The 19,742-nt window shown below is 36.8% G+C and overlaps 1 protein-coding gene across 4 annotated transcripts in view; it reads left to right on the top strand.

The window, feature by feature from the left end:
* fmn1 (formin 1) overlaps positions 1 to 19,742 on the top strand; it is a 143,120-nt gene that overhangs the window by 79,162 nt on the left and 44,216 nt on the right. For all 4 annotated transcript variants that reach the window (XM_015350900.2, XM_069193303.1, XM_069193304.1 and 1 more), the window contains 3 exons: positions 226 to 372; positions 793 to 852; positions 1,500 to 1,620. In XM_015350900.2, coding sequence (XP_015206386.2) covers positions 226 to 372; positions 793 to 852; positions 1,500 to 1,620 — 328 coding nt within the window. The remainder of the gene's footprint in view (positions 1 to 225; positions 373 to 792; positions 853 to 1,499; positions 1,621 to 19,742) is intronic.

A 19,742-nucleotide genomic window follows, 5' to 3' on the forward strand; every position in this document is an offset into this window, starting at 1 on the left:
AAGATTTGAAGCATTTTTTTGTTTTTCCACAGAAAAGAAAAGTGAGATGAATGAGCAAAATATTTATGTCTGCAGTAATTCTCAAAATGCCATACTGGCGACTTCAGGTTTTTTTTTTAAATTAAACAATTAATTTCTCAAAGCATGATGCGTTATTATTTAACAAAATAGGTTCAGAAACTGTTCTTTCATGTTTTGATGTTAACCAGATTTTTACTCTTCAAGGGGCTGCTGGAGCCAAGCACTGTGAAAGATGTCCTAGGTCTGGTCTTGGCTTTTGGTAATTACATGAATGGTGGGAATCGGACAAGAGGGCAGGCTGATGGCTTTGGGCTGGAGATTTTACCAAAGCTGAAAGATGTGAAGAGCAGGGTATGTGTTTTTATTGGTGTCCCTATCCAAACAAATTGGGGGGTGTTGATAGCTTGTGGTATTTTTTTCAGTTTACTCTAGTTTTGTCAAAGGTGCTGGAGGTTTTTTAGAGTATAATAAAATGTGGCAAATTTGTAAGAGCAAAAAAAATAATTAAAATGATACCTGACCTGAACACATGATTAAAATAAAATGATTTATTTGCTGAGATATATAATATTGAGTTAAAGAAAACATTAGAATTCAGAAAATAAATTTTACTTTTCTCATATTCCAATTTAAAGCTACAAGGTTACTATGCCTGTTTTATTATCCTGATAATATATGGCATCAAATGTAAGGTTCAAGTATTTAAATCGTCATAAATGCAGCATAAACAATTTTTTGTTCCTCTGGCTGATTCATGTATTTGTTTTGCAGGACAACCACATCAGTTTGGTAGATTATGTGGTCACATACTATCTACGGTATATGGACAAGGTATGTATGCTTCATGTGCCATTATGTTTTTTTTTTCTTTCATTGTTAATTGAAGATAAACACAACAGGTAATACAATGTGCAATCTCTGCACCTAATAACAAACTAAACATTAGTGTATGAAGAGTATGAATGTGCATTGCCTGTGACAAAGGTATTGAATTCAAACGCATTTGTTGTTGTTTTAGAATTGTATTCGTTAATAATATTGAATCTCCTATGTTGGAGTCTTATAATTTAAATAATTAAAGCCATTTCACAAGTAAAAGTGTTTTACAAAGAAACTTGAATTCTCATGTTTGTGCTGTAGTATTACATAAAACAGAAACAGTGTTTATATTTACATTTACTGTAGCGGATATGTGCAGATATTATACATTTAGTTGCAACCGTTTTTAGTAACCCCAAATTTAAATCAGGAATAAGATCATTGTCCTAGCCATTATTTAAAAGCAGCTATTATTAGTGTATAACTCTTATCCTAAAGTCCAACATTCTTTTGTTTATAGTAGTTTTTACTCTGTTCCTGATGTTCAAATCAAGTTTGGAAGGACTTTCTTGTCTATGCAACCTTGGAGATAGCTAGCATCAGATTTCCTTGAAAATCTAGACTTTTATTTACAGGTCTTCACTGTCTTTTACTTGCAGAACGCAGGAACTGACAAGAGTATCTTTCCACTGCCAGAACCCCAGGACCTGTTTCTAGCTGCTCAAGTCAAATTTGATGATCTCACAAAAGACCTCAGGAAGCTGAAAAAAGAACTGACTGGTAATTTTGTTTTCTTACCTTAAAAAGTGCTAATATGAAAAGTGTCCTCTTAAGCTTGGCAATAACCCTGCCTTTGGTATTTGTTTTCCTTAAAAGCTTATTGGGGTAGATTTGTCCCCATATTGATTTTGTTAGTATTCTCCCCTCATTGATTTCAATTGACATTATGAAATGTTAAAGACAATAGCACTGGATGTAGTCAGGCCTTGTGCCAGCAGACGCCCTGTCCACTGAAGGTCGGGCTGATACTAGCTGACACTTCACTTACCGACAGGCCTGTCCAGAGGTGAAAGGCTAGGGCTTTAGTCCACTATGCCCTGAAGCCCCCTGGCCTTAATTATTTAAATTAACCAATAACATGCCATATGAAAGCAATTAGATTTGGTAACCATTTTCCCCTTAGTTTGCGGTTGCTGTTAAACCATGATCCTTAGCGACCTGTAAGACCCTGAATAATACAAAGCTTCTACAAAAGTACTCTTGGACTGACTTTGACCTTTCAGGAATTTATATAGACTAAAAAGAATATTGAAGACATTGCATTTAACACAAAACCATGAAAGTATTAGCGACTTTTAAAGATGCAGCAGTGGCATATGGGTATTTCATGTGAAGTGAGATGGTCAGTATGACTGGAACTCTACATTTTATTTTACTGTATACTGTATATATAGCAAAAATGTACAAAAATGGCAATGTCCTTTAATTTTAAATAGGTACTGTGAGCCATGAATTAGTATATATTTTCCAGTATTTAATTACTTAATACAAGAGAAAGCAATTGATAAGGCGTGTCATACCAACAGCTTTTAATTTTAAATAGAGTATTTTTATGGGATAAATCTGATTTACATTAAAGCACCTTATACTGTATATACTGTACACCTCATCTGTATCATACTGTCATAACAAAAGCAGGAATTCCCTGCTTCCAAGATCTCAGCAAGACCAGATTATGGATTTGAAATGTTAAGCTTCAGTTACACAACTGTTTAGAGTGAAGTCTCTTGAAGCCGGAGAAGAAAAGATTTTGATTCCAATTCTTTCTTCCCATAACCTTCAAAGGTCAGCCAAGAGGTGGGCACTAATGCCACAAGCCAGACAAGGAGCTTGAAATAACAGCAACCTTACCATCCCCTGGGTTAATTCAAGCACCGTTACCTTCCTGCTCAAACAGGAGCCCTTCTATTTGAAGTAATTTATTTGTTCCATTAAATGGGGTGAATTTGGCAATAGCCACGATACATGGAGATGTCGAGGTCAGCAGGGGAAGGAAAGTATCAGTTGTTGTTTGTTCAGTGCAGTCACACGGGAGTGCTCCATCTTGCTCTCCAAGCTTGGCCTCTATCTATGAGGGTCTGCCGGCCTGCCCTCTCTGCTGGTAGTTTCTGTAGAAACATGATCTGCGTTTGATCTGCTCTTCTGTCAGGGGGCTTTTGGTACATAGGCACGGCTTCTGTGCTTTTTTTTTTACAAATAACTGTCAGCATGATTAGATGGCCAAAAAAATAAATGTCTCATTTTGCAATTTCTGTTGGCACTAATAGGATAATTCAGAATAGCAGGTTATAAAAAAATTACAAAGTTCAATGTTAATCACCTTTATCAAGCACATTTTAAACCTATTGTAAAGACATCATAGGGTGCTATGGGGAAAGTGGAACAGATTAAAATAAGCACCCAGAGGTACTTTAATTGGAAACTAATGTCATCTAAGTGTAGGGAGGTGGAATAACAATATCATCATTGAATTGGTGCAGGATCATTCTCTTTTCTTGTTCTGGGGACACTGTTTTTCTTCTGATTGAAGGGGGAAGGTATTATCTTCCTTTAAAAATGAAGATTCTTTTGAAATGGAGTCATAACAAATATTTGATTGTACGTTAAAGGCTTGATATTGATAAAAGACTACTTGTTTTGTAGCTAATGACGGAACCTTATAGCTATCGTACTGTGAAACTGTGAATATTGCAGAGCAATTTCTCTGGTACTGTTAAACCCTAATGTAATGTGTCTCAGCACTGCTTTTCACTTGTAGGTAATTCCTTTCTAAGTGTTGCCTGAAGCTGAAAGTGTTGCCCAAGATTCTGGGATAAAATATATCTCAGGCCCTGACTGAAATAGTTGCCTAAATAAACTGTTGCACTTGAGGAATGGTGTTACCTCTCCCTGGGGTGAAGTGTTCATAAACTTCACTTTTAACTATAGAGTAATTGACACAGACGGTGAGGCGAGGATACTACAGGACGAAAGAGTATCAAATAAAAATTAACAATCTGAGCTCTTTTGTTCTTGAAGGGAGTTTAACATTTTGCAGAAGGCCCGTGTATTTATCACCATAGCGAATCAGTCAGTGTCTCTATTTTAAAAGCTGCTTAATGTCAGCATTAGGCAGCATTAGGCAATGCATTTATTCATTTTATTGCAGGGATTTTGTGAAAGAGACAATTGCATAGATCTTAAACCAAAGTCAGTAAAGTATTACATCTCTGTTATTGTAGACAAGCCTTCTTAAATGTTTAAATAGCCCCTTTCTGCATCTGTATATTGTCTTATTGTGGCATCTGTAATACCATTGTTTTTTTAGCATTACAGATTTAGTTGTTTCTAAAGTTCAACTTTTTTTTCACATTTCAGGAATAGCAGGTATATTCTCTTTTCAGAAATAACTCCTGAACAGGTGTGACATTTTGGGCCTAAACACTATTAAAATAGAGCATTTAAAGGGCATAAATAATTTGACAATTACAATCAGAAACAAATTCTGGAATTATGATGCTGAATGATCTTACAAGGAAGACAGGTGTCAATGATTTCAGTCTATAAGTTCTCTGTGGATGTTCTTGTAATTCTGATGTATTTCAATGTTTGGTCCACTTATTTGATAATTAGTAAAACAACCTATGTAAAGATCATGTTGTAGCTACAGTGGTTGCTTTAATTTGGCAGTGCAGTTTGTGGTTAACCTGTGCAGAGTTCTTTCTTCAGCAGGTATATAAGCCTTAAAAACGTCTTGTGAATGTCTATTATTTTTTTCAAATATTATAATTTTTTTATGTTGCTAAATGTGTCCTGGAGGAAAGGAATACCCGCATTCAAAGAAATATTTCTGTTTTAACTATAACATAAAAAAGAAAAGCATGCAGGCATCATAAAAGGAAGAATGAGGTGCGGAAATTTACTTTCTGAGCTTTTGTGTATTTTTTCAATCTTGAATTATTTGGATCTATTTGAAGTAGGGCCTGAATGTGAATGGGAAATAAACCCTAAACATGCCCTAGTTTAATTTGTTTTAATAGTGCGAGGTACGGTTTTCACACATCCAGCAGAAGGTTTGATGAGTCACTGTAATTTATTGTGGCCATTAGGAGCTGTGGCTGCTGGCAGAATCCCAGTGAAATTCTAAAGCAGAACCAGATGTGATTAGTGGAGACTGACTCTGCTGAGCGTCAGGGCCCGTTACTCAGACAGCAGCAGCGGGCCTTCAGATGTAAACAATTTGAGCGATATTAACTAGAGTTGCCTGTATTACAGGGTACATTAGATTTATTTTACGGTTTGGTGGTGAAGGTGGTTTTCCCGTCAGATCTGAGGAAGAGTATGCTTCATTCTTCGGATGAACTTGGGAATGCAAAAACAGAGTCACATTAAACCTGCCTTACTTTCCGTACTGTTCTGTTACATTCTCTCTTCGAAAACATGAATTATTAAGTGTATGACAATTTAAATTGGTTCAATAGACTGAATAATGCGTTGTACTATACAAAAATGAACATTTACTGCCTTGCAGTTTTTTTTTTTGCTTTTGCATTATTTTGCATTTGCTTATTCAATTATTGCAGTGCAGATAGTTATTTAATATATTTAGTCATTGTTTAAAGGAATATACTGTAGCTTCCAAAAGAGCTGTAGAGTAAAATCAAGGATGTCCAGCGCATCAGAGCAACATTCAGAAGTGTAAGTGAATAGAGTCAAGCACACAGCCCAAGGCTTGTACATGGATTCCTGATTGGACTCTACAGTCCCCAGTTCACTAACTCCTAATTACTAATTATAGTGTGGGCTGCATCATTAAAGGAATCTGACAAAAGTAGCCTAGTGCCATCTGAGTCTGGATGGATTTGCTAGGAAGAGATGTGCTCTGGCACAGAATGGCCATGTGACCACAATGTCTGGCCTGTGAGCTGTGAAGAGGGATCTTCAGAAGTTCTCTGGCTGACAGTCTCAAGTATCACTGTTGAATTCTCAGATTCCAAGCCTATTATGAAGTGGGCTTGTAGCATGTATAAAGAAACAGATGGTTTGACAGTGCACATTTTGGTCAAAATGTTATCTGCATCTTTCCCATGCTGGGAGTAAGATTGTAGTGGTGAGCATTTTAACAATTGACAGTAATTATTTGAGTGTAAGAAGATAAAAATCTGTTTCAAATTTATTTTTAAAAAGAATAGCTCATGAAATACCTCTTAATGTTTTGATTTCAGAAAAGCTAGGGTGTTGTTTTGGTGCCTTACTGGATAAGTATAATAATGCTTTACTAGTGTTCTCCAAAATCAGCTTCAAGAAACCTTTTCCAATGTTGAAATGTTTAAACAATGATAGAAAACAATACAATGAGAAAAAAACAACAAAGATGAATCACGAGTAACACATAAAATGCTGTACATGATCCAGAACATAATAAAACAAATCAGTAGAAAATTCAGATGTCGTAAGCCATTACTGGAATAGGAATTTGCATTTTTGTTTGCTCACTATTTTATGAACCTAGTGTTTTTGTGTCTGGTACCATGTTTTGGGACCAATGTTGGAATAAGTTGTCACATATATTCAGGATCAACAGCAATAGTTTTACAGTAGATCCTCTCATTGGGGGGGGGTTAATGGGTTTGTTTCAGAAAAGATGATAGGAATGCTAAGGTACTTAAGGAATGCTAATGCTTGATTGTTTATATTTGACATTTATATTAATTATTTCTAAGCAAGTCTATCACCTTATTTATACTAACATTTTATGGAATTTTAATGGTGTAATTCCTGTAATTTCACGTGAGAAGTGAGGAGACTGCACACTTTCCTGCTGTACATTATGAAATAAAATCAGGTTTTATATCCATTTGCTTTAATTGGAGTTTGTATGTGAAACAAAGGGGCTTTTTTATTTCTTTCCATCTTATAAAGCTGGAAAAAAAAATCTTGACTTCACCTCATACCCTATAAAGTGTCCTCTTAAGGAATGAACTATTCTATTATTAGTATGATGATTTGCATTTTGAGACAATTTGATAGAAGCCAGAGATGAAGAAAATAATGCTTTACTGTAAAAAGATAGAATAAACTCAATATAATAAGATAACTAATTAAAAAATAAATATTAAAAAAAAGACTGTTGTATTTAAGTTTTTTTATGAATTGGGCCTCATAATGACATTTCCAATTGATGATAGTTGGCTTTAGGCTGAGAATTTTGTGTGCGTGTCTATTATTATTAGTTGCAGATGACTGAAGGTATGCGATTCTTCTTTCCCTTTACATCCAGTGCTATTAACATTCACATTACTGGAATATAACGTTAAGTACCACTAAAGACTACTCAAGTGCTGTTGTGTTTGAAATGAAGCATTCCTTAGTCAGACTTTGTTTTTCAGTTAGTTTGGACTGTTCAATTAATTTCCATGAATATCCTTGTCTACAACCACATTTTCTTTCCAGGGGAGAGATGAGTTCCTTCTTTTTACTGTAAAAAGTTTCTGTTGTTTCACTAACATGTATAATTCTTAATTATCCTTTTAATTCTGGAGAGTGTAGTTTCTGTGAAATATCATACAGTACTATTTATCATAGACTGGTCAACATGTAGGCATAATTCTTCAAAATAAAAATATCATACCAAGCTAAATGAATTTTAATTATACTGTCATTGAGATTGTATGCCTTACAGTAATTGTAGAGAATGATATGTATAATCAGGACTAATAGAGATAAGGTGCAATGCAATGCTAGAACAGAATGGAGTGTTTCACCATGATCAGGTACTTGATTTGTAACGCTGTAATACATGAATTTCCAAAAGAAACACATGATTTTTTCATCTTAAACACATAACATTTTTATCTGTTTGTATTCATAATGTTCTCATCAAAGCAGTAATTTCAGATATTAACCCAAAAGAATTATCGCCTTTAGTATTGCCTGTCAGCTACTAAAAGGTGTAATACACTAAGCTACAGGTGATATGGATCATGGTTTCAGAACATATTGAAAGACAATGTTAATTTATTGTGGAGCAAAATGCTGGGTTTTAAATACTAGTGTCCAGCCATGTTAGGTTGTGGCCTTAGTATCAGGTTGGACTTTTGTTTTCTGATCACATATTGACACAGAACAAAAGTAGACCCCCTACCCAGAAAACTATACCTTAATTTTAATTCAACCTTTTTATTAGAGAGTTTGTTGGCTTATATGATTTGAATAATTGGCTTTAAGAATTCGTTTAAATGTTTGTGCGGAGAAAAGCAAATATTCCTTTGTTTTTTTTAATGTGTAGTAATGTCACTAAGCTGCCTGCAAGAATGAAACGTTTAAGCTGTGTAACACAAGAGCTAATATGTTTTTGTCTGGAAACTTTATTTGTAAATCATTTTTATTTTCCTTTGTTTTTATAGTAGTAATGCTGGCAGAACAAAGTGTATAATAAAAATAAAATTCAGGTGTAGAAAGAATGAAGTAGCACATAGTAAATCTTATCTAATAGTAAATCTGTTATCTTCTAGACACTGACTATGTTTTAATTCTTGTTACTTAATCTATTTTTTAGCATTGCAGTTTTAGTAGCATGGAAAATGATCAAATCATTTTAGGTAAATATCAGACAAAACAAAAGCTTTGTGGAGGCAGAATTATGTTATATGTGTATGCAATGATAAAACCAGTTTTATTTAAATGAATTATAGCCATTAAGTCCATTCTTAGAAGGTTTTCTAAAATCATTTTCTGGCTCAGATCAACAAAGAGAATAGCTGGAATTTATGCTTGAGGATTGAGAGGTTGGCAACAGAGAGGAGTAATTTATAATTGTGGATTATCTATAAAATTCCTCTATCTTACAGTGGAAACTATCCACAGCTTGGCATAAATAATGTATATCTGCCAGGTCATAAAAATGTGACCTTACTTGGAAATATGTATCTGTGTGCTAACTACTGTTGGACGGGAGCATGCCAATGTTAATTTTTTAACTTGTGATTCAAGTTATTGATTTTCTGGGACACAGCATGGCTTAGCATGGCATAGCATGGAGTATTCTCCCCCATTTAAAGTGTAGTCAGTTTTCCTACTGAGGTTCAAGACTAATCAAATATTTAGCGAAAAATATGGGGAGGAGTGATCAAACAATGATACCAGGTTTAAGTGACAAATTGTTATTTTTGTATCAACCTTGGCATTTCCGCAAAGTCAGTACTGTAGGTGTGTGTCATTAAGAAATTTTGCTCATATGATTTGCTAATTGATGCTGATTTTCAAATGTATGGGTGATATACTGTATGCAACTATTCCAAGCTCATCATTTTTAGTTAATTTATTCTTGCAAAAGGATTATGTTAAAAGATGGGTATATAACCAGTATTCAAACAGCACATTAATTCAAAAGAAAAATTAAAGAATGTTGTTTCTGGGAGCCACAGTTGACTGCAGATGTCATATTTGAACTTGAAAGGCTTCAGATTGATAGATGTCAGCAACAAGTACAACACAGAGAGACCAGGATTAGGCATAGTTTATTAGATTTGTTAAATTGTGACAATTGAAATCTTGACATGCCTAACTGAAAAATTTTGAATCTGCAGTATATGAAGGTAATGACAGGTCACTTGATAAGATTCTCTGCCATCTCTACTACTCTTCAAAAGGTTATTGTAGCATTGATAAAAGGATTATTTTTATATCAGCATTCAATTTTATCTGGAGTAGTAACCCAGCATATCTAAATAACCCATACCCCAGTTTTTATGTTGCATCAGGATCTGGAGGCGTTTATTGCACACACAATACATTCAAATCAGTTCCGGTTCATGTAAAAACATTTATAAATAGAAAAGAGCTTCATTGTCAAAATGCATCTGATAAATATGGAACAGAGCCAAGATTAAAAATTCTATTTTATATTCTTCTGTCAATATTTTGGAATAATCTGTGAAATTCATTCAAATCAAATCAAAGTTTATTTAGCAAGTGCACAACAATACAGCGTGCAGCAGTAGTTGCTGGCAATTAAATGTCTTTTCTGCGACCTCACAAAAATCACAAGAATCACAAAAATCGCAAAAATCACAATATTCACAAAAACACAAAAACACAAAAATCACAAAATTGAGGTTACGAAAATAAGGTTATATTATAATAGAAGTAATAGAAATTGAATAAAACTCAATATGAGTAGAGCTGCTATGTGTCCATGGTGTATGCAATATATATAAGTAGTGCAGTTATGCTGAATACAGTGAAAGCTGTGTGCCCATGTAGCCATTACAGGTGATTTGCTAAAGGAGCTGCAAGTTGGCTATTTAGCAGTCTTATTGCCTGGAGGTAGAAGCTGTTCCGTAGTCTGTTGGACTTTTTACCGGACGGTAGGAGGGAAAACAGTTTGTGACTGGGATGACTGGGGTCCTTCTGAATGGACTTGGCCTTCTTCAGACATCTAGCTGATTAGATATCCTGGATGTTTGGTACTGTAGCTCACAGCCGGTAATGAGCTGCGCTGACTTCACCACCCTCTGCAGTACTTTGTGATCCCGGGCGGAGCAGTTCCCATACCAGGCAGTGATGCAACCAGTCAGGATACTCGATAGTGCACCTGTAGAAGTTGGCCTGGGTATGTGATGGCATGCCAAATGTCTTTAGCCTACAGAGAAAGAATAGGCGCTGCCGTGCTGTTTTGACCAGGGTGTTTGTGTGGTGGGTCCAGGTTAAGTCCTCTGAGATGTTAACTCCTTAAACTTAAAACTGCTGACTCTCTCCACTGCAGTCCCATTGATGTAGATAGGTGTGTGATCTCCTCCCTGGTGTTTCCTATAGTCCACAATCATCTCCTTTGTCTTACTGATGTTCAGAGAGAGGTTGTTCTCCTGGCACCATGCTGCCAGGGTTTCAACCTCCTCCCTGTATGCAGACTCTTCACCATCTGTGATGAGGCCAATAACTGTTATATCTTCCGCAAACTTAATGATGGAGTTTGAGTTATGCCTGGCAACACAATCATGGGTAAATAAGGAGTAGAGGACAGGGCTAAGCACACAGCCTTGGGGGGCTCCAGTGTTTAGAGTCAGGGTAGAGGATATGTTGGTGCCCATCCTCACCACCTGCGGACGTTCTGTTGAGAAGTCCAGGATCCAATTACAGAGGGAGGTGTTCAGTCCCAGGTCCTGGAGCTTGATGAGAAGCTTTGAGGCCACAATGGTATTGAATTCTGAGCTGTAATCAACAAACAGCATTCTCACATATGTTCCTTTCTTATCCAGGTGTGAGAGGGCAGTATGGAGGGCAGTGGCAGTGGACCCACTACGCAAATTGTAGTGGTCTAGGGTGTCAGGCAGTGAGGAGCTGATGTATGCTTTGACCAACCGCTCGAAGCACTTCATGATAACTGATGTGAGTGCAACAGGGTGGTAGTCATTTAGGTAGCTGACTCAGGGTTCCTTAGGAACAGGGACAATGGTGGTTTTCTTAAAGCAGGAAGGAATTATAGACTGAGCTAGAGAGAGATTGAATATGTCCGAGAAGACATCTGCCAGCTGGTCTGCACATGCCTTCAGAACACGGCCAGGAATAGCATCAGGGCCAGGAGCCTTGCGTGGATTGGTCTTTTTAAAAACTTTACATACATCCGTTCTGGATATGATCAATGGGTTTCCATCTTGGATTTCTGGAATCTTCCTGACTGGATCTGCGTTACTGACCTCAAACTGAGCATAGAATGAATTTAGCTCATCAGGAAGAGAGGCAGACTGTTGTGCGATATAGCTGGGTTGCATTTTGTAGTCTGTAATGGTGCATATACCACTCCACATGGTCTGTATATTACTCTAATTTTACTGTGTAGTGGTATTTAGCTATTTTGATAGCTTTCCTGAGGTCGTGTCTGGATTTTTTGTATTTATCCATATCGCCAGAATTGAAAGCGGCTGTCCTAGCTTTCAGTTTGGTGCGTATCTCGCCATTTACCCACAGTTTCTGATCTGGATATGTGTGAACAGTAATCCTGGGAACCACGTCTTCAATGCATTTACTCATGTAGCCAGTAACATAGTCCGTATACAGATTGATATTATTTTCGTCAGCTTTGCGGAAGATCTGCCAATCAGTGGTATCAAAACAGTTATTTAGTATAAAATCCGATTGTTCCGACCAACGTTGAATGGTTCTTAACGCTGGCCTCTCCTGTTTAAGCTTCTGCTTGTAAACGGGAAGTAGCAGAATGGAGGCATGATCGGATTTGCTGAAAGGAGGTTGGGGGAGGGCTTTGTAACCATCCCGGAAGGGAGTGTACACATTGTCCAACGTGTTTGTTCCGCGCTTCAGGCAGTCGATGTGTTGATGTAGATTAGGCATTGTTTCCTTCAAGTTCGCACCGTTGAAATCACCCGCTATGATGAATGCCCCCTCAGGATGTGTGTTCGCGTGTCTGTTAAGGTGAGAGTGTAGTTCATCCAGTGCCTTTGTAAAATTTGCTTCCGGCGGAATATACACCACTCTGAGAACTACCAATGTGAACTCCCTCGGGAGATAGAAAGGGTGACATTTTATTGTCAAATGTTCAAGATGTATAGAGCACGATGTTTAAAAAATCTCCACGTCTGTGCACAAGGAATTGTTTACCATGAAGCATACCCCGCCGCCTTTGCTCTTACCCGAATCCGTTGTTCTGTCCTGACGGTGAATAGAAAATCCTCCCAGGAGGATAGCAGAGTCCGGAACAGACAGGTCAAGCCAGGTTTCAGTGAACGCCAGTACGTTGCATTTTTTGAGGTCCCATTGGAAAACAAGCGTTGCTCTCAGTTCATCCAGTTTATTGTCCAGTGACTGAACATTAGCAAGAACATTAGCAAGAAGAATACTTGGGAGTGGGGCACGATTGCTGCGCTGCCTCAATTTACCAGAATGCCTGCCCGTTTACCCCTCTCCCCAGTACAGGTACAGGTAAGACACCACAGTCCGTATAGTTGGCAGTAATTATTGATGTAGATTTAACTGTGCCAATATTCGATCTTATGTCTAAAAGTGTTTGTCGATCATATCTAATCACCGAGCAAGCATATAACCTTAACTAATTTATTTTCAAAGAATTAGCAAACTGTTGATTAACAAATTCTGAAAATCTTCCTAATAAAATTGCTGTGTCACTGTTATATGTTAAGTCTGCTGAGAATTTATTACTTTTTGAAAATCACCCCTGTGTGTCTCTAATTTTGAATTTAATTTTAATATTTTTATTACTGTCCCTTTATGAAACTTTTTGACATTAAAAACAAAATAAAACTTCTCTGTCAAAACTTTGATTTTCTATTCAGACTAATACATAGAGAACAACAGGACAAAAGTAAAATAATAATAATAATAATAATTAATAATTACTTACACGTATGTGTGCTTTTCTGGACACTCCACTCAAAGCGCTTTACAGGTAATGGGGACTCCCTTCCACCACCACCAATGTGTAGCATCCACCTGGATGATGCGACGGCAGCCATAGTGCACCAGAACGCTCACCACACATCAGCTATCAGTGGGGAGGAGAACAGAGTAATGAAGCCAATTCATAGATGGGGATTATTAGGAGGCCATGAGTGGTTTTGGCCAAGACACCAGGGTAACATCCCTGCTCTTTACAAGAAAAGCTCTGGGATTTTAATGACCACAGAGAGTCAGGATCTTGGTTTTACATCTTATTTGAAGGACGGCACCTTTTTTATAGCATAGTGTCCCCGTCACTATACTGGGGCATTAGGACCCACAGAGACCACAGGGTGACCGCCCCCTGCTGACCCCACTAACACCTCTTCCAGCAGCAACCTTTAGTTTTTTCCAGGTACTGCTTAGCTTCAGTGGGTTGCCTGTTGTGAGTTGCAAGGTGATATGGCCGCTGGCAAAGTATCAAAACATTTACAGGTAAACCTTTAAGCTCAACATTGATAAATATTGAAACTTTGGGAAATAGTTATGTTAGGCAGCCTGCAGTAGCATTCATATATTTTCCTATGACTACTTTAATGGTACTTAAATCAGAAGATTAAGAAAAATTAAATACAAGATTTTTAAAAACCCTTTGTTGGGACTGAGGTGATGGTCTCATTTGCAGTGGTCTGTAATGGACACAATACATTTAGTCTTGTTTTCAACATGTTTGTGCTGTTTTTCAAATTCCACTCCAGCTGTGAATCCAGCATTTTGAAGTGTTGTGTTAATGTCCTCATATTTTCTTGTAACAGAGTTGCTTCTGTGGTTTTAGTGGTTCAAGGTAATAATTAAGGGACCATGATGACATCAATGAGCTGGGTTTGAATGTCCAACCCCAATCCAACCCCCAGTAGAACACTTTTACTTTTTTTCCTTAAGTATATTTTTGCGATGCATCCACAGGTTTGTGCAGCAGGCTATTCTTTGTGCTTTCAGAAAGACAACATGCTTTTTGGAGACTTTCTGGAGACTCCATAATGCTACCCTGGCGCCTTTAAGATATGATTATAAATCTGCAAATCTGATTTTTGTTTCTTTTAATTCTTTGTTAAGAATCTTCCAAGTAAACTTGATTGAAACAAATACGATAGCTGTACTCTTATGTAATCTAAAGGAAATGTTGAATGTCACGTTTATGAGAGAGAGTTATCTGCGTCTGCTTTCTGAGTTAAAGAATTGCATGAGATGTGCTGTATCAACTGTTCTTCCATGTGGTCTAAGCGATATGCCAGAGATAAGTTATAGACAACAACATTTTACTTTTGAACAAAAATGTTCTTATTGTAGAGGTTGATGACATCAAATCATACTGATCTACACTTTGTTTGTCTTTTAACCTTTTAATCTATTCATACGTTGGTCAAATAAGAATGTTTATGTTCCACACTGGTAGATTGTACACTTTAATTCAGCACAACACGATCATTTGAGATGTACATTGAGACGAAAAATAATTCCTTGTTAAAATTCCATAAGAACCCCTTTTTGAGTGGAAGTTAATGAAATTCAGTTCTTCAGGAAGCATGTTATATATATATATAGTGGTATCCATTTGGTTGTTTTTTGATAGCCCTGTCATAATGTAGATATTTTTGTTTAACAGCACGTTGTGTCCAACTTCTTCCAGTAAAACTAGTTTCTCATATACTAATACCAGTAACAGAAATATACTTTATTTTTGATTTACTCACCTCATCAAATTTTGTGTGTTTTTCACATCTCAGTTTGTAGTTACAAACCCCATGGCCACAGGGGAGTATGAGAAAGTACAGGCAGACTCCTCTGACCCACCTACCTCCAAGCCACTCGTTTTTAACATGTCATACCAGAATTACAGGAGGAGACTGGAGGAGAGGCACATCTTTCATGACAGTGAGCCTGCTTACGCACAGGAGGCTACAAGGGACTTTTTGTCACTGAGAGCCAAGAGAGCTCTGGCTTACTAATCCTGACCTCCTCTCAAAGTCTCGCCACTGTTGGGGCAATCCTGGTCAGACCCATGATCACAGAGCTTGCCCTCACTTGGGCAAGTGCCTTTACTGGCTGTATCAGATGGGAGGCCAGCAATATTAGAGATCATAAGGAAGGGTACAAATATACAGAAGACATTCAGCCTATCTAGCTCACTTGGTACTTAGTAGTTAATTGATCCAGGGATACATCCAGCCGTTTCTTGAAATAAACCAGGGCATTGGCTTCACGAGCATGACAGGGTTACGTGGTTTTAAGGACATACGGGGAGGGAGCTGCTCAAAATTACAATGGGAGTACTTGTACATTCTCAGGCTTAGCCAAAATCTGTATGATACAAATTGCTAAGTAGTACAATTTTAAATGACAGTTATTACAGTAGACCAATATGAGTAGATGTTTTGGCAAGAAAATGTCAATTCTGAGGATTTTATTTACTGAGAATTGATTGCTATGCTTCCGTTGTCTTTTATATATTTCATTTACATTATTCTTCAAGTGTGCTGTAATTGAACATCGATGCCTTATTTAGGCTTTAATAATATGAAATGAATGTAGGATTCATGAATCCCTTAATTCCCTGACGTACAGTAAATCCTACCCTAACCAATTAATCTGGTAGCTACATTAGTGTTGCAACTTGAACCTCCATCATAATGTCTTTCCATGTGAACCATGGTCTAAACATATGAAAGGTTGCAAACAACGGGAGGCCTTCCAGCCTATCTTGCTTGTTTAATAATTTAGTTGCTAAGTGCCTCTGAAATGTCATCCAGACATTCCTGGATTCAAGCTCAGAGTTTGGGCCTGAACCACCTGGCTGTGTAGCCTATTCAGATCTGCCAACGATTGTAGTGTGTATCAAGACCTTTGACACAAGAAATGACACATTATGAAATTGTGTTATGTTGAAATACCTGATGCCTAGTAAAGGCTGATTATATACGGAATTAATTTAAATAAACGGATGCATAAGGAGTCATATTACACAGATAAAATTTCAAGTATCAGTATAAGAACATAAAAAATATTACATTTGAGAACCGGTTATTTGGCCCATTTGGTAATTAGTAGCTTATTGTCCCAAGGATCTTACCCAGCATTTTATTGAAGAAAGCCAGGGTATCGGCTTTAGCCACTTGGCTGGGTAGCTTGTTCCATACTTCCACATTTGTTGGATTGTAGGAGTGTGTTGGTTTCAGTGTTATTGTCTTTTCTAGTCTATGACTATGTTATTAAGTGACATAGTCACTTACTGTATGTAGTCTCAGACAATAACCATTTGAGTGTGAAAAAGTTTAGTTTCTTAACAAGTAGGCTAACTTAGGACAGAGATTTAAAAAAGCACAGTGGACTTAGTAAACAGGCCAAAATGTACAGTATTAATATGTCAGTTAAAGAATAGACCAACAGAAGCTTGACATCCAGATTAATGTCAAGATGACTCTTGCTTGTTTTACGAGAGATGGCTGTAGTTGTGTTTTTGTGATTTCAGAGTTTTTCGGTAGTGAAGATACCACACTATACAAGTAACAATACAATGTGACCTGACCCACAATTTGTGTATTTGTGAGATAAATTATTTTATTGCATCTAGTGAAAAAGGAAAACTATGTTGGTTCAGTTAAAAGTTAAAAACAATAATGTAGTGTACTGTATATATCATTTCATATTTTAGCCATAGTTTACACAAATCATAAATGGAAACAATATTCTTCGTTATCTTATCTTTGTTGATGTTGATAGGTTGCGTTTGCTGGGTTGCGTCTCAGATCAAGGTGTATTATGACTGCTGCCAGAGACAGATTCTTCATGATCTTCTGATTTGGCAGGAAGCATGAGGAAAACAAAGCACAGACAAAAGCACAGATATGAACTGTACAGTTAAGCAGAGATATGTATACTGTACCTATCATCTTAGCCATAGAACAAATCTAAACAGCCAATATCTAGAGAAACATTAAGATAGCTTTTGACTTCTGGCTCTGGAGATGGGATGTCTGCACTTTTTGCTATCGGTCTTTGAAATCACTTTGGAAGAAAACAAGAACTTGCAAGATGGTGAGTTTTTATTGAGCGTAAGTGTCCAGACAGCTGTCCAAGTGCCCAGACATAATTTAATTTGCATCATTGATTTTTTTAGTGAAGATAAATATAGCTTTTTCATTTAGATAGATTTTTAAAGTGAAATCCAAAGTGTTTTCCAAAGTGAAACATTCCCTTTTAAACTTTAAAAAAGTCATTTTATTTTAGCTGAAAAACAGGACATAAGTGGATGCATTAAGTCACTTGCAATGAACTTTTACAAAACTTATTCTGTGCTGATATACAGCAGCTGTTTTTTTGTCAAGTTGTACCAAATATTGTAAAATCTAAAATATTTTCACAGTTGTAAATGATACAGAAAAAAATAAATGGACCCAACAAGCAATATTGTTGTTCCAGGTTACTTCTATTACTGTACATACAGTCAAGGATGATAGTAATTTGTTTTAGTAATAAACACATGAATACAGTATATAGGCCAATTTTGATGGGTTGAAAATTTTGACGGAAGTTTGGGCTCTGTCCGTGCTGAACTTTGTGATCAGGAAGTGTTAAGTTAGACTGTATTCCTACTGCTAAGTTAATGCAGATATGTGGGTAAACTCAGCCCGATTAACTGTGGTCAGCCAATTAAAGAACAGCATGGATTTATTTGCCATAATAGGATTAACCCAGCTGTGGCGAGGCTGGCAATAACAGAAGTTAAGCCTGTAAACAAGGAAGGACGAGTAATTAGACTCCGTTTCCACGGCACACGCTTTGAAAGAGCTCTGCCCCTTCCATTTCACTCTGTGGCTTAGATACTGAAACAATGTCCCTGTCAAGGCAGATTTGTGACATTTTTTTATTGGGCTGCTGTTGTTTTTCAGGCTTCCTTTTTGTGGCCTTCTCTGTCTAGACCACGGTTTCTTCGTTCGAGGACAGTCGCCACAAAATTGTAGCTTTGCTGTTATGATCACCCTTTAATATACAAGCTAGATAAATGCCCCGGTTTCTGAAGAAAGAGGGCCTGCTCTTTTTTTTTGTTTAGGGTTATTTGCCTGGTTGTGCGTATCACTGTCTAGACCACAAGTGAAATGCTCACAGATTTGACTGATTTGGCAATGGGAGGGAATACACCTACCTCACGTCTCCCCTGGGTTTTGATTTTGATCCTCCTTTGGGCTTTCCAGGGTTCATTTTCAGTGATTCACTCCTCCTGGTTATTATGTTTTGCCACAGTTTCTGTGCACAGAGGGCAGTTCCCTTTTTTCATGTAACAAATGACTGATTGGGAACTAATGTTGTAAGTACTTACCAAGATTATCTCCTGTTGTGGGTAGCCGAGTAGAGAAATCAAAACAGAAGCTGTTATGAATGAGGCCAGACTTATCCTTAAAGAAAAAGCTGTGGTTTTGCCGCAGTACCCATGTCCCTACTCATGCAATACTTTGGACTGTGAGAGTTGGTTTGATGAATTTTTCTGTAAAGTATTCAAAACCATCCATTCATTGTAACATCATAAAGAAACTGTTCAATTACTTCAAAAGAAAAGACTGAATATACACATTTAATTGCTTTTGGTCAGGCTTTTCTGTCTCCTGTCAGAGTATTTCTCAATCACCAAACTTAAACTTGGGTATTTTAAGTATTAAAACCTGGATATTTTAGATATTTATGTCAACTGAAAGCCGGATTGTTTTTCTTGTTGAATGGGAATAATTTATATTAGGCTTTATTCACAATTCTGAGATTTAACAATTTTTGTTGAGTCTTGGAATTGATTTCACAATAACAATAATAATAATAAATATGGACATTTGCAAATATTTTCCTGTAATTAATCATAGGACATTTAAATAGTACAGTTGTTTTTTGTGGACTAGGGATAAATTGTGCTGAAGAGGACCAGTCTTGAAGTTAAGACATTTCCATGGGAAGCAGCCTAAAATGGAATAAGTATTGGCAACAGTAAAGTGGCAGAGCCAATAAATATTATGTTTGACAACTGATGGGTATGAAAAATCTTTTATTAATGTAGAAGCCTCTTCCTGAGCAAAAATCCCAGGTTTATCCAGGGGGTTTATTGTGGTGGTGTTTGTTTTGAACAGAGTGTGATTTCATTACATGCAATCAAAATACCATTAAGTTCTACCATTTGCAAGCTTTTACCCAAATACTGTAGCTTAAGAGTAGTAACAGCAGAGCATAGCTTAAAAGATTATACTGTTGATTGTGTTTGTCTCAAAATGTAATTAATAAAGCATGAAATATCAAATTCTGTTTCATGACTAAGAATAATATTACATTTTTGGTTAGTTTAGTTTTAGTACCATTTAGCACTGATAGCGTGGAAGGCCTTCATTTAAAGTCTACAGCAAATTGCACCATAA

This window comes from Lepisosteus oculatus, chromosome 8 (genome assembly GCF_040954835.1).
Source record: "Lepisosteus oculatus isolate fLepOcu1 chromosome 8, fLepOcu1.hap2, whole genome shotgun sequence".
NCBI classification, from domain to species: Eukaryota; Metazoa; Chordata; class Actinopteri; order Semionotiformes; family Lepisosteidae; genus Lepisosteus; species Lepisosteus oculatus.